Source organism: Cetorhinus maximus, chromosome 23 (genome assembly GCF_964194155.1).
Source record: "Cetorhinus maximus chromosome 23, sCetMax3.hap1.1, whole genome shotgun sequence".
Lineage (NCBI taxonomy): Eukaryota > Metazoa > Chordata > Chondrichthyes > Lamniformes > Cetorhinidae > Cetorhinus > Cetorhinus maximus.
In genome coordinates, this window is record NC_135901.1 from 31,349,595 (window position 1) to 31,362,392 (window position 12,798).

Here is a 12,798-nt window from a genome sequence, read left to right on the forward strand (position 1 = left end):
GGAGAAGGTAACAGGGATAGGGAGGATTGTCGGGGTTGGAGACGGTAACAGGGATAGGGAGGGTTGTAGGTGTCGTAGTCGGTAACAGAGGTAGGGGGTGTTGTAGGGGTTGGAGAAGGTATCAGGGATAGGGAGGGCTGTCGGGGTTGGAGACGGTAACAGGGATAGGGAGGGTTGTAGGGGTTGGAGATGGTAACAGGGATAGGGAGGGTTGTTGGAGCTTGAGAAGGTAACAGGGATAGGGAGGGTTGTAGGGGTTGGAGATGGTAACAGGAATAGGGAGTGTTGTTGGAGCTGGAGAAGGTAACAGGGATAGGGAGGTTCTAGGACCTAGATAATGTAACAGGGTAGGGTGGATTATAGGGGCTGGAGAAGGTTACTGAGATGTCAGTAAGTCATAATGCTCATTCGGAGAGCCAGTGCAGACACGATGGGCTGAATGGCCTGCTTCTGTGCCATAATGATTCTATGATTCTGTTCTGTGAGTTAAGAAAGGATATATTTGCCTGGAAGCAATACAGTGAAGTTTCACACAATTGTTTCCTGGGATGAGGGGGTTGTCCTATGATGAGAGGCTGAGTAAATTGGGCTTCTATTCTCTGGGGTTTAGAAGAACGAGAGGGGATCTCATTGAAACCTGCAGAATTCTGGAAGGGGCTGGATAGGTGGGACGCTGAGAGATTGTTTCCGCTGGGTGGGGGATCTGAAACGCAGGGGGCACAGTCTCAGGATAAGGGGTTGATCATTCAGGAATGAGATGGGGGGGAATTACCTTGCTCAGGGGCACATGAGTCTTTGGAATTCTCCACCCCACAGGGCTGTGGATGCTCCATCGGTGAACACATTTATTTGGAATTCATTGTGGGAGGCATGATTGGGAAATTTGCAGATGACGCAAAAATCGACAGTGTCGTTGATAGTGAAGAGGATAGCTGTTGTCTCCAGAGTGACATCAATGGATTGGTTAAATGGGCAGAAATGTGGTGAATGCAATTCAATCCGGAGAAGTGTGAGGTAATGTCTTTGGTTGGGGGGAAGAGGAGGAGGGGGGGGGGGGGGGGGGAGGAGGAGGAGGGGGGGGGGAGGAGGAGGAGGGGGGGGAGGAGGAGGAGGGGGGGGGGAGGAGGAGGAGGGGGGGGGAGGAGGAGGAAGGGGGGGGGGGAGGAGGAAGGGGGGGGGGAGGAGGAGGAGGGGGGGGGAGGAGGAGGAGGGGGGGGGAGGAGGAGGAGGGGGGGGAGGAGGAGGAGGGGGGGGAGGAGGAGGAGGGGGGGGAGGAGGAGGAGGGGGGGGGAGGAGGAGGAGGGGGGGGAGGAGGAGGAGGGGGGGGGAGGAGAAGGGGGGAGGAGGAGGAGGGGGGGAGGAGGAGAAGGGGGGAGGAGGAGGAGGGGGGGGAGGAGGAGGGGGGGAGGAGGAGGGGGGGGAGGAGGAGGAGGGGGAGGAGGAGGGGGGGAGGAGGAGGGGGGGAGGAGGAGGGGGGGGAGGAGGAGGGGGGGAGGAGGAGGAGGGGGGAGGAGGAGGAGGGGGGAGGAGGAGGAGGGGGGAGGAGGAGGAGGAGGAGGGGGGGAGGAGGAGGAGGGGGGAGGAGGAGGGGGGAGGAGGAGGGGGGGAGGAGGAGGGGGGTAGGAGGAGGGGGGAGGAGGAGGAGGGGGGGAGGAGGGGGGAGGAGGAGGGGGGGAGGAGGAGGGGGGGGAGGAGGAGGGGGGGGAGGAGGAGGGGGGGAGGAGGTGGAGGGGAGGAGGAAGAGGGGGGGAGGAGGAGGGGGGGGAGGAGGAGGGGGGGAGGAGGGGGGGAGGAGGAGGGGGGAGGAGGAGGGGGGGGAGGAGGAGGGGGGGAGGAGGTGGAGGGGAGGAGGAGGAGGGGGGAGGAGGAGGGGGGGAGGAGGAGGGGGGAGGAGGGGGGGGGAGGAGGAGGAGGGGGGAGGAGGAGGAGGGGGGAGGAGGAGGGGGGAGGAGGAGGAGGGGGGAGGAGGAGGAGGAGGGGGGGAGGAGGAGGAGTGGGGGGAGGAGGGGGGAGAGGAGGAGGAGGAGGGGGGGAGGAGGAGGAGGGGGGGGGGAGGAGGAGGGGGGGGAGGAGGAGGAGGGGGGGAGGAGGAGGAGGGGGGGGGGGAGGAGGAGGAGGGGAGGAGGAGGGGGGGGGGGGGGGGTAGAACAATGAGGGGTTGAGGAAGTGAGAGACCACGGAGTGCATGTCCACAGGTCCCTGAAGGCGGCAGGACAGGTGGATAAGGTTGTAAAGCACGTGGAATGCTTTCCTTTATTGGACAAGGTATTGAATACAAAAGCAGGGATGTAATGGTAGAACTGCATAAAACACTGGTCAGGCCACAGCTGGAGTTTTGTGAACAGTTCGGGTCAGCACGTTACGGCCGTGACATAAATGCTCTGGAGAGAGTACAGAGCAGATTTACAAGAATGCTGGGAGGACTTGTAAATTGCAGCTATGAGGAAAAATTGGCCAGGCCACTGTTATTTTCCTTAGAACAGAGGAGGCTGAGGGGGCGACCTAATTGAGGTGGACAAAATTGAGGGGCGTAGATAGGGTAGTCAGGAAAGACTTGTTTCCCCCAGCGGAAAGATCAATCACCAGGCAGCATAGATTTAAGGTGATTGCTGGAAAGATGAGAGGGGACATGAGGAAAAACCCTATCGGCCAGAGGGTGGTGGGCATCTAGAATTGACTGCCGAAATTGGTGGCCGAGTTTGAAACTTATTTAAAATACCTGGATCTGCAGCTGAAGAGCTGTAACCTGCAAGGCTGTGGACCAGGTGCTGAAAAGTGGGATTAAAAATAAACAGGGAGCTTCTTTTTTCCTCTTTTTATAGCCAGCGCAGACAAGATGGGCAGAATGGCCTCTTTCTGCGCCATAACTTTTCTGTGGTTCTATTTAAGACTGGGACAGACGGACTTTTGATCTATCGGGGAATTAAGGGATATAGAGAGCAGGCGGGAGAGCGGAGTTGAAGCCCAAGATCCGTCATGATCATATTGAATGGTGGAGCGGACTCGACAGGCCATGTGGTCTACCCTTGATCCTTGGGTTGGTGCCCTATTAAATTGTAATATCAGCACATCCAGGGCAGGAAAGGGGGATGTTGTTGAGAAAACTCCCCTGTGTGTGTGTTTGTGGGGGTGGGTTTTGTGCAGAGTGAGAATGAAATCCCTGGGAGTCAATGATTGTCCCTCCCGGGCACTGGGATCAAAGTTGGGAACAAGAGGCCACGCCCACTCACTGTTCCCTGCGACAAGATGGCGGCGGCGGTGCATGCGCCCTGATCCACCCGGCTGCCTGCCTCTCACCCCCAAGATGGCGGCCGGTTCCCATGGCAACGCTCGTCGCCTGCCTCGGAGTTGGTTGTCTGCCGGCGCTGTTGCGGGGAGTTTACAGACAGAGTGTTAAATTGGTACTTTTACATTGTAGGAGCTCCTCCCTTATCCCCCCCACAAAGGTACAGGCTGAACGGCTAAGCGGTTTCCGCCATTGTAACTTCTGGTCTTTCCACCGGCTCCACTTGCCCCTCCGCCATCCTCACCCAGGCGGTGGGACCGGACTTGCGGACGGCACGCAGACGCGTGGACGATTGACGGGGCTTTGGACCAATCACAGAGGCCGGAGGCTGGGCCTCTACCTCCGATCCGCCAGCCTGGAAGATGGACGGGGATCCGGACCAATAGAGAGCGGGTGTCGGGCCCGGAGGACCAGGCGGTCCTCCAGCCAATCACAGAGGGCGGGGGCTGAACCTCCCGTCCTGCTGGTTGGGCGCTCCCAAGCCTGTAATGTGTCTCCTTTGTGCAGTGGGTCCCAGTTAGTCAAGAGGTGCAATTGGGGTCCGCTGTCCCACCCATGACCGGCATCCTCACTACTGTACCCATGATGGTGTGGTTGGAGCGCCCACAATCTGCTGGGACAGGGTAGGCTTCAGAGGCTAGGCGGAACTGACAGGGGCTGAGTGAATTCTCAAATGGGTGGAGGGCTGCGAGGTGCTTGTTGCTGATCCAGGAGGGGACTGAGGGTGCAATTGGGATGTTGTGTTTGTCTCAACAAACTGCAAATTAATTTACAATTGATTAAAAAAAAACGATGAATTTTTTTTTTTAGAATTCGTACAGAAAATTAATGGTGATTTGGACCAAACATTTTGTCCTTTGGAAGGGAATCGACAAGGGTTCAGTGGTGGGAATATCATGGTTAATATTTCTAGGTGTTGAAGCAATGGTGGTGGTGGAGGATGATGGGCAGGCTGCTCAAGATGGCTGGGAGGTGCAAGGGCGGTGTGGCCAAGAATGGGTCGGCTGGTTCCTAAATCCGGGGCAAAGAGGGAGAGGGAACATGTGCCCAGTGAGGGGCTGATAAAGTGGGTTGGGCTCCCGAGGAGAGGGCAAGGCATAACCTCAAGAAAGAGGAGCGGTGGAGTCGGTGGGGGTCTTGTCGGAGTGCGGTAGGGCAGGAGAGCATCCCAATTTGGGAGGAAGGGACCGGTTCCCAAAGAGCACGAGGGTCGGAGGAATTCTGCACAGGAGTTTGAATTCTCTTGTGTATTTCAATCCCGTACTGACTTTTGTAAACTCCTTTTACAGGACGTCAGATTTGCAGACGGAAGACTGAAACCAACAATCACACGAAGAACTGGCAGTCACTCCAATCGTCAAGGCCTGAATATAATTGGCCTTTGAATGTTGAAGGAGAGATGTCAGTGCATGGGAAAAGATTTCAAATATCAGTGTGACTGGAAAAGCAGCGACTGAGAGTGTTCCAGTCAACGGACTGTGGAAAGAGCTTCAACCAGTTACTCAGACTGAAAAGAAATCGCACCCTTCACAGTGTGGGGGTAATCGTACACGTGTTCTGTCTGTGGACGAGGCTTCAACTGATTTGTCCCAATCTGGAGAGGCACAAGGACACTCGCAGCACAGAGAAACGCTTTAAGTGTGGGGACTGCGGGAAGGGATTCAATTACCCCTCCCTGCTGGAAAATCATCGACGCACTCACACTGGGGAGAAACCGTGGAAATGTGGGGACTGCGGGAAGGGATTCAATTACCCCTTCCTGCTGGAAAATCATCAGCGCACTCACACTGGAGACAAACCGTGGAAATGTGAGGACTGCGGGAAGGGGTTCAATTACCCATCGCAGCTAGAAACGCATCGTCGCAGTCACACCGGTGAGAGGCCGTTCACCTGCCCTGAGTGTTGGAAGGGATTCAGTGATTTGTGTACCTTGGAGACCCACCAGCGTGTTCACACCGGGGAGAGGCCGTTCTCCTGCACTGACTGTGGGAAACGATTCAGTGACTCGTCCACCCTACGAAGGCACCGGCGGGTTCACACCGGAGAGAGGCCGTTCACCTGCTCCGAGTGCGGGAAGGGATTCACTCAGTCATCCAACCTGATAACGCACCAGCGACATCACACTGGAGAAAGGCCATTCACCTGCTCCGTGTGTGGGAAGGGATTCACTCAGTTCTCCAACCTGCTGACACACCGGCGCGTCCACACTGGGGAGAGGCCGTTCAGCTGCTCTGAATGTGGGAAGGGATTCGCTCAGTTGTCCAGTCTGCTGACACACCAGCGCATTCACACCGGGGAGAGGCCGTTCACCTGTTCCATCTGTGGCAATGGCTTCAGCGATTCCTCCACCCTGCGGAAGCACCAGCGAGTTCACACTGGGGAGAGGCCATTCACCTGCCCCGAATGCGGGAAGGGGTTCACTCAGTTATCCAACCTGCTGACCCACCAGCGAGTTCACACCGGGGAGAGGCCATTCACCTGCCCTGAGTGCGGGAAGGGATTCACTAAGTTATTCAGCCTGCTGACGCACCGGCGCATCCACACCGGGGAGAGGCCGTTCACCTGCTCTGTGTGCGGGAAGGGATTCAGTGACTCGTCCACCCTGCGGAAGCACCGGCGCAGTCACACCGGGGAGAGGCCGTTCACCTGCACTGTGTGCGGGAAGGGATTCAGTGACTCGTCCACCCTGCGGAAGCACCAGCGAATTCACACCGGGGAGAGGCCGTTCACCTGCTCCGTGTGCGAGAAGGCGTTCACGTGCTCATCCAACCTGCTGAGGCATCAAAGCCGTCACACCGATTAGAGACTGTGGGAGCTCGCTGTAAAAACCTGAGAATCTGGTGGCCCACCAGCGCATTCCCCCGCCGAGGAGAGGCGGTTCTGCTGTTGTTGCTGCGTGAAGAGGTTTACCTAAACCGTTTAGGTAACCGTTGAATCTGCTGAGACACCAGTGAGTTCACACCGGGGAGAGGCCATTCACCTGCTCTGAGTGCGGGAAGGGATTCACTCAGTCGTCCAACCTGATAACGCACCCGCGACATCACACTGGAGAAAGGCCATTCACCTGCTCCGTGTGTGGGAAGGGATTCACTCAGTTCTCCAACCTGCTGACCCACCGGCGCATCCACACTGGGGAGAGGCCGTTCGCCTGCTCCGAGTGTGGGAAGTGATTTGCTCAGTCGTCCAGCCTGCTGAGGCATCAGCGAGTTCACAAGTGATCACAGGGGCTGGATTCTGCTGTTATTGCTGCTGTTAATCACATCCAGGACTGAACCAGGTTCATTCTGACAGTTGGGGTCTGTTTCTGCTAATGTTAATAATCCCTGTAACTGGGCCGGAGATTAATAGTCTGGATATGTTAAATAAATCAGATGTGTTTAAACAATCAGTGTGTCAAGTTCTTGTTGTCTCTAGTATAGGACCAGAGCTTATATACGACTCATTGTCAATACAGTGCACCTTTATGAGGCTGTAATAAAAGCCTGTGGGATCCTTGTCTTTATTAATGGAGGCACAGAACATGAAAGCAAGGACGTTGTGGTGAATCTTCCTAAAGCTCCAGTTCATCCTCAGCTGAGGTATTGTGTCCAATTCTGGGGGCCACACTTTGGGAAGGAAGTGAAGGCATTAGAGAGGGTGCGGAAAAGACTTGAGACTGGTTCCAAGTATAAGGAACTTCAGTTACGTGGATGGATTGGAGAAGCCGTGGGCTGTTCTCCTTGGAGGAGAGAAAATTGGGAGGAGATTTGGGAGAGGCGTTGAAAATCATGATGGGTCTGGACAGAGAGAAACCATTTCCATTGGTGGAAGGGTCGAGAGCCAGAGTACAACGATTTAAGCTGTTTCCCGAAAGAAGCTAGGGTGACGTGGGAAAATATTTTGATGCAGTGAGTAGCTAGGATCTGGTTTGCACTTTTTAAAATTCTTTCTTGGGATATTGGCGCCTGTCCCTAATTGCCCCTTGAGAAGGTGGTGGTGAGCCGTCTTCTTGAACCGCTGCAGATCCATGTGCTGTAGGTACACCCACGGTGCTGTTAGGGAGGGAGTTCCAGGGTTATGATCCAGGATGGTGAGTGGTTTGGAGGGGAACTTCCAGGTGGTGGTGTTCCTGTGTGTCTGCTTCCCTTGTCCTAGACGGTAGATCGTGGGTTTGGAAGGTGCTGTCTAGGGAACCGTCGTGTGTTGCTGCAGTGCATCTTGTGCATTTTACACACTGCTGCTACTGTGCATCAGCAGTGCAGGGTGTGAACAGTGCAGGGAGTGGATAGGGTGCCGATCAAGCGGGCTGCTTGAGATCAGTCATGATCGTATTGAATGGTGGGGCAGGCTCGAGGGGCTGAATTACCTACTCCTCGTTCTTGTTGTGAACCTTTGAAAATCTCTACCCCACATGGCTGTGGATGCTCCATCGTTGAATACATTTGAGGCTGGGATGGACAGGGTTTTGGTGTCTCGGGGAATTAAGGGATATGGGGAGCAGGCAGGAAAATGGAGTTGTAGCCCAAGATCAGCCATGATCGCACTGAATGGGGGAGCAGACTCGACAGGCCCGCGTGATCTACTCCTGCTGCTAATGCTTGTGTTGTAAATTTCGTTATTTTACCGCAAATTAATTTCAGACACAAGTCCCTGAATTAAGGACAAAAATCACTGATTATGGAATCACATAATAGAAACATAGAAATTAGGCCATTCGGCCCTTCGAGCCCGCTCCGCCATTAATTATGATCATGGCTGATCATCCAACTCAATAGCCTGCTCCCGCTTTCTCCCCATATCCTTTGATCCGTTTCGCCCCAAGAGCTATATCTAACTCCTTCTTGAAAACATACAATGTTTTGGTCTCAACTACTTTCTGTGGTAACGAATTCCACAGGCTCACCATGCTCTGGGTGAAGAAATTTCTCCTCGTCTTAGTCCTAATTGGTCTACCCCATATCTTCAGACTGTGACCCCTGGTTCTGGACTCCCCCACCATCAGGAACATCCTTCCTGCATCTACCCTGTCTAGTCCTGTTAGAATTTTATAGGTTTCTATGAGATGCCCCCTCATTATCCTGAACTCCAGCAAATATAATCCTAACGACTCAATCTCTCTGCTGCACTCCCTCTATAGCAAGTACATCCTTCCTCAGATAAGGAGACCAAAACTGCACACAATATTCCGGGTGTGGTCTCACCAAGGCCCTGTACAATTGCAGCAAGACATCCCTGTTCCTGTACTCGAATCCTCTGGCTATGAAAGCCATGGTAAAAGCACAGAAATTTGGCTCATCATATCTATGCTGGCTCTCTCCAAGAGCAACACTTTTCCCCCATCTTTTCCCCGTAGCCCTGCAAATGTTTTCTCTCCAGGTTCCGTCGTGAAAGTCACGATTGAACCTGCCTCTGCCGCACTCTCAGGCAGCTCGACACCATTCAGGAGCAAGCAGCCCGCTTGATCGGCACCCTATCCACTCCCTGCACTGTTCACACCCTACACCACTGACACATAGTGGCAGCAGTATGTAAAATGCACAAGATGCACTGCAGCAACACACGACGGTTCCCTAGACAGCACCTTCCAAACCCACGATCTCCCGTCTGGAAGGACAAGGGAAGCAGACACACGGGAACACCACCACCAGGAAGTTCCCCTCCAAGCCACTCACCATCCTGGCTTGGAAATATATCGGCCGTTGCTTCACTGTGGCTGGGTCAAAACCCTGGAACTCCCTCCCTAACAGCACCACGGGTGTACCTACACCACATGGACCTGCAACGGTTCAAGAAGGCGGCTCATGCCAAGTAGGACCTTCAGCACGTGATTGCATTTCAATCCAAGCTCAGGAAAGAGGGAACATGTTGTTGAGAAAACTCCCTTGTGTGTGTGTGTTTTTGTTTGTGGGGGTGGGTTTTGTGCAGAGTGAGAATGAAATCAATGAGAGTCAATAATTGTCCCTCCCGGGCACTGGGACCAAAGTTGGGAACTAGATGCCCCGCCCGCTCATTGACCCTGCCACAAGATGGCTGCGCATGCGCTCTGATCCACCCGGCCGCCTTCCTCCGGCCCACCAAGACGGCGGCCGGTTCCCATGGTAACGCTGGACGCCGGCCTCGGAGCCGATTGTCTGCCCGCGCTGTTGGTTTAAACAGAGAGTGTTAAATTAGTGCTTTTAAATTGTAGGATCTCATCCCTTCTCCCCAACACCCCCACCCCACCCCTCCAAAAGGTACTCGCTGAGCGGTTTCCGTCATTCGCCTCGACTTCAGGGTCTCTTCCCTCCGGCTCCATTTCCTCCTCCTCCACTCGGCGGCGGAGCGGAACCGAACGCAGTGGACGTGACGCCGACGAGCGGATGATTGACGGATGCCTGCACCAATGGCGATCAGGCTGCGGGTCGGAGGACCAATCAGTCCTCCAGCCAATCACAAAAGGGCGGAGGCGTGATTTTTTTTTTTCCCCTCCCCCTTTCCTCCTCCCTCCTCTTGGCGGCGGGGCGGTGAGCGCACGGACGTGACGCCGACGCGCGGACAATGGACGGGTCCCTGGGCCAATGGGGACTGGTCTAGGAGCCGGAGGACCAGGCAGTCCTCCAGCCAATCAGAGAGGGCCGGAGGCTGGGCTGTTCCATCTTTCGCCCACCGCCCCGCCCCCCCTTCTCCCCAGAGTTGGACACTCCCAAGGTTATTGTCTGAGCAGCACAGGAGCTCCTTCTGGAGGTGGTTCAATTTTGCCTGGGTTATACTTTATTTTGTGGGTCTTTAAAAAAAGAAAATCAAAATGCAGATTGATTTAGAGTTTCTTTTAAGATAAATTATGTTTTGGAATTCCTGGAGAAGGTCAACTGTGCTTTGGAGGCAACAAATTGATTCGTGTTGGATGCAATGAGGGTTGATGGTTGGGGAATGTCAGTGCTGCTCTCTCCTGGTGGTTAAGATGGTGGTGGAGGCTGGGCAGGATCCCTCACCATTGCGGGGCGGTGCAAAGGGGCAGAGGGGTGGGCGACGAGTGGGTGGCACGTGTCCTGAGTTGGGGGGGGAAACAGGCGGAGTCCCAAAATGTGGGGGTGGGGTGTGGGGGGAAGGACATTTGCCCAGTGAGGGGTAGGGTAGGGTGGGGTGGGCACGTGGGGGAGGGTGTAAGGCTGATCCTCGCTGAGGAGGAGGGGGCGTCGGAGTGGGATAGGCCGGGACAGCACGTTCAATTGTGGGGGGGGCGGTGGGGGGTGAAGGGGCCAGGCGACGAAGAGGGGAAAAGACTGGCAGGGGGTGGGGGAGTGGGTTGGTGGGGGTGGGGTGTAGTGACTCAGAAAGGAGACAAGCGTACCATGTGGATTTCCACTCTGTGCCGACTTTCGTCAACTCCTCCTTTTGCAGGCTGTCGGGCGGGGGAAGGACCTGCAGGCGGGAAACCCAAGCCCAAGGGCAGCCCAAGAGAACCGAGGCTCGGTTCGCTCCACGCCCGAACGCCGTCGGCCCTCCAGTGCGGGAAGGAGGAGGGGCATTTTGTCCGCGGGGAGGGAAGGTTTCGGAAAATCGGCGCGATCGGAAAAACCGTCCGGCGCACCCGAGGGAGAGTGTTCCAGGGCGCCGACGGTGGAGAGAGACTTAGCCAGTTGCGCGGCCCGAGAAATAGCGTGGCACCATTGGCGGTGGGGAGAGACTGGACACGCGTTCTGTGTGTGCGGACGAGGCTTCAACTGATCGTCCAACCTGGAGAGACACAGGGACACCTACACCGTGAAGAAACCGTGGAAATGCGGGGACTGTGGGAAGAGGTTCAAACAGCCATCCCTGCTGGAAATCCATCGACGCACCCACACCGGGGAGAGGCCGTTCGCCTGCTCCGAGTGCGGGAAGGGCTTCACCACCGCATGTAACCTCCTGACACACCAGCGGGTTCACACGGGGGAGCGGCCGTTCTCCTGCTCTGAGTGCGGGAAGGGGTTCACCAATTCCTCCAGCCTGCGGAAGCACCGGCGGGTTCACACCGGGGAGAGGCCGTTCGCCTGCACCGCGTGCGGAAAGCGGTTCATCGACTCGTCCAACCTGCTGACACACCGGCGACGAAGCCACACTGAGGAGAAGCCGTTCACCTGCTCCGAGTGCGGTAAGGGATTCGGCGACTCTTCCTCCCTGCTGACCCACCGGCGCGTCCACACTGGGGAGAGGCCGTACGCGTGCGCCGTGTGTGGGAAGGGGTTCGGCGACTCGTCCACCCTGCGGAAGCACCGGCGCGTCCACACCGGGGAGAGGCCCTTCACCTGCTCCGACTGCGGGAAGCGATTCACTCAGTCAACGCACCTCCTGACCCACCAGCGAGTTCACACCGGGGAGAGGCCCTTCACCTGCCCCTTGTGTGGTCAGAGATTCACTCGGTCATCTGGCCTACGGACACACCAGCGAGTTCACAAGTGATTCCAGGGGTTGGATTCCGCAGTTGTTGCTGCTGTTAATCACATCCAGGACTGAACCATGTTCATTCTGACAGGGTTTAGTTTCTGCCGATGTTAGTAATCCCAATGATTGATGTGCAGATTAATATTCTGGATATATTAAATAAATCAGCTGTGTTTAAACAATCAGTGTGTCAAGTCCTTCTTGTCTCTGAGATAAGACGAGACCTTTCCATGACTCACAGGGCAAAGCAGCCCCGCTTGATTTGCACCCCGACCCACTGCCTTCAACATTCACTCCCTCAACCACCGACACACAGTAGCAGGCAGTGTGTACCATCTACAAGATGCACTGCAGGAAGTCACCAAGGCTCCTTCGACAGCACCTTCCAAACTCACGACCACTCCAATCTAGAAGGACTAGGGCAGCAGATAGATGGGAACACCACCACCTGGAAATTCCCCTCCAAGTCACTCACCATCCTGACTTGGAAATATATTGGCCGTTCCTTCACTGTCGCTGGATCAAAATCCTGGAACTCCCTCCCTAACAGTACTGTGGGTGTACCTACACCACATGGACTGCAGCGGCTCAAGAAGGCGGCTCATCACCGCCTTCTCAAGGGGCAATTAGGGATGGACAATAAATGCTGGGCCCAGCCGGCGAAGCCCACATCCCATCAACGAATACAAAAACTGACTGGCATTACCTTTATCAGGTTATTTGTCTGACTGACTGGCATTACCTTTATAAGGTTATTTGTCTGACTAACCGGCATTACCTTTATAAGGTTATTTGTCTGACTGACTGGCATTACATTTATAAGGTTATTTGTCTGACTGACTGGCATTACCTTTATCAGGTTATTTGACTGACTGACTGGCATTACCTTTATAAGGTTATTTGACTGGCATTACCTTTATAAGGTTATTTGACTGACTGGCATTACCGTTATAAGGTTATTTGACTGACTGACTGGCGTTAGCTTTATCAGGTTATTTGACTGACTGACTGGCATGACCTTTATCAGGTTATTTGACTGACTGACTCGCATTACCTTTATCAGGTTATTTGACTGACTGACTGGCATTACCTTTATAAGGTTATTTGACTGACTGGCATTACCTTTATCA

At 55.0% G+C, this 12,798-nt stretch overlaps 1 protein-coding gene across 1 annotated transcript in view; it reads left to right on the forward strand.

Moving 5' to 3' along the window:
• The window catches only part of LOC144698470 (uncharacterized), a 19,795-nt gene extending 7,945 nt beyond the window's left edge, over positions 1-11,850 (forward strand). Inside the window, 3 exon segments of the mRNA XM_078570411.1 lie at positions 4,725-6,086; positions 6,250-6,500; positions 10,981-11,850. Coding sequence (XP_078426537.1) covers positions 4,725-6,086; positions 6,250-6,500; positions 10,981-11,686 — 2,319 coding nt within the window. The 3' untranslated portion in view covers positions 11,687-11,850.
• Positions 11,851-12,798: the final 948 nt, after the last annotated feature.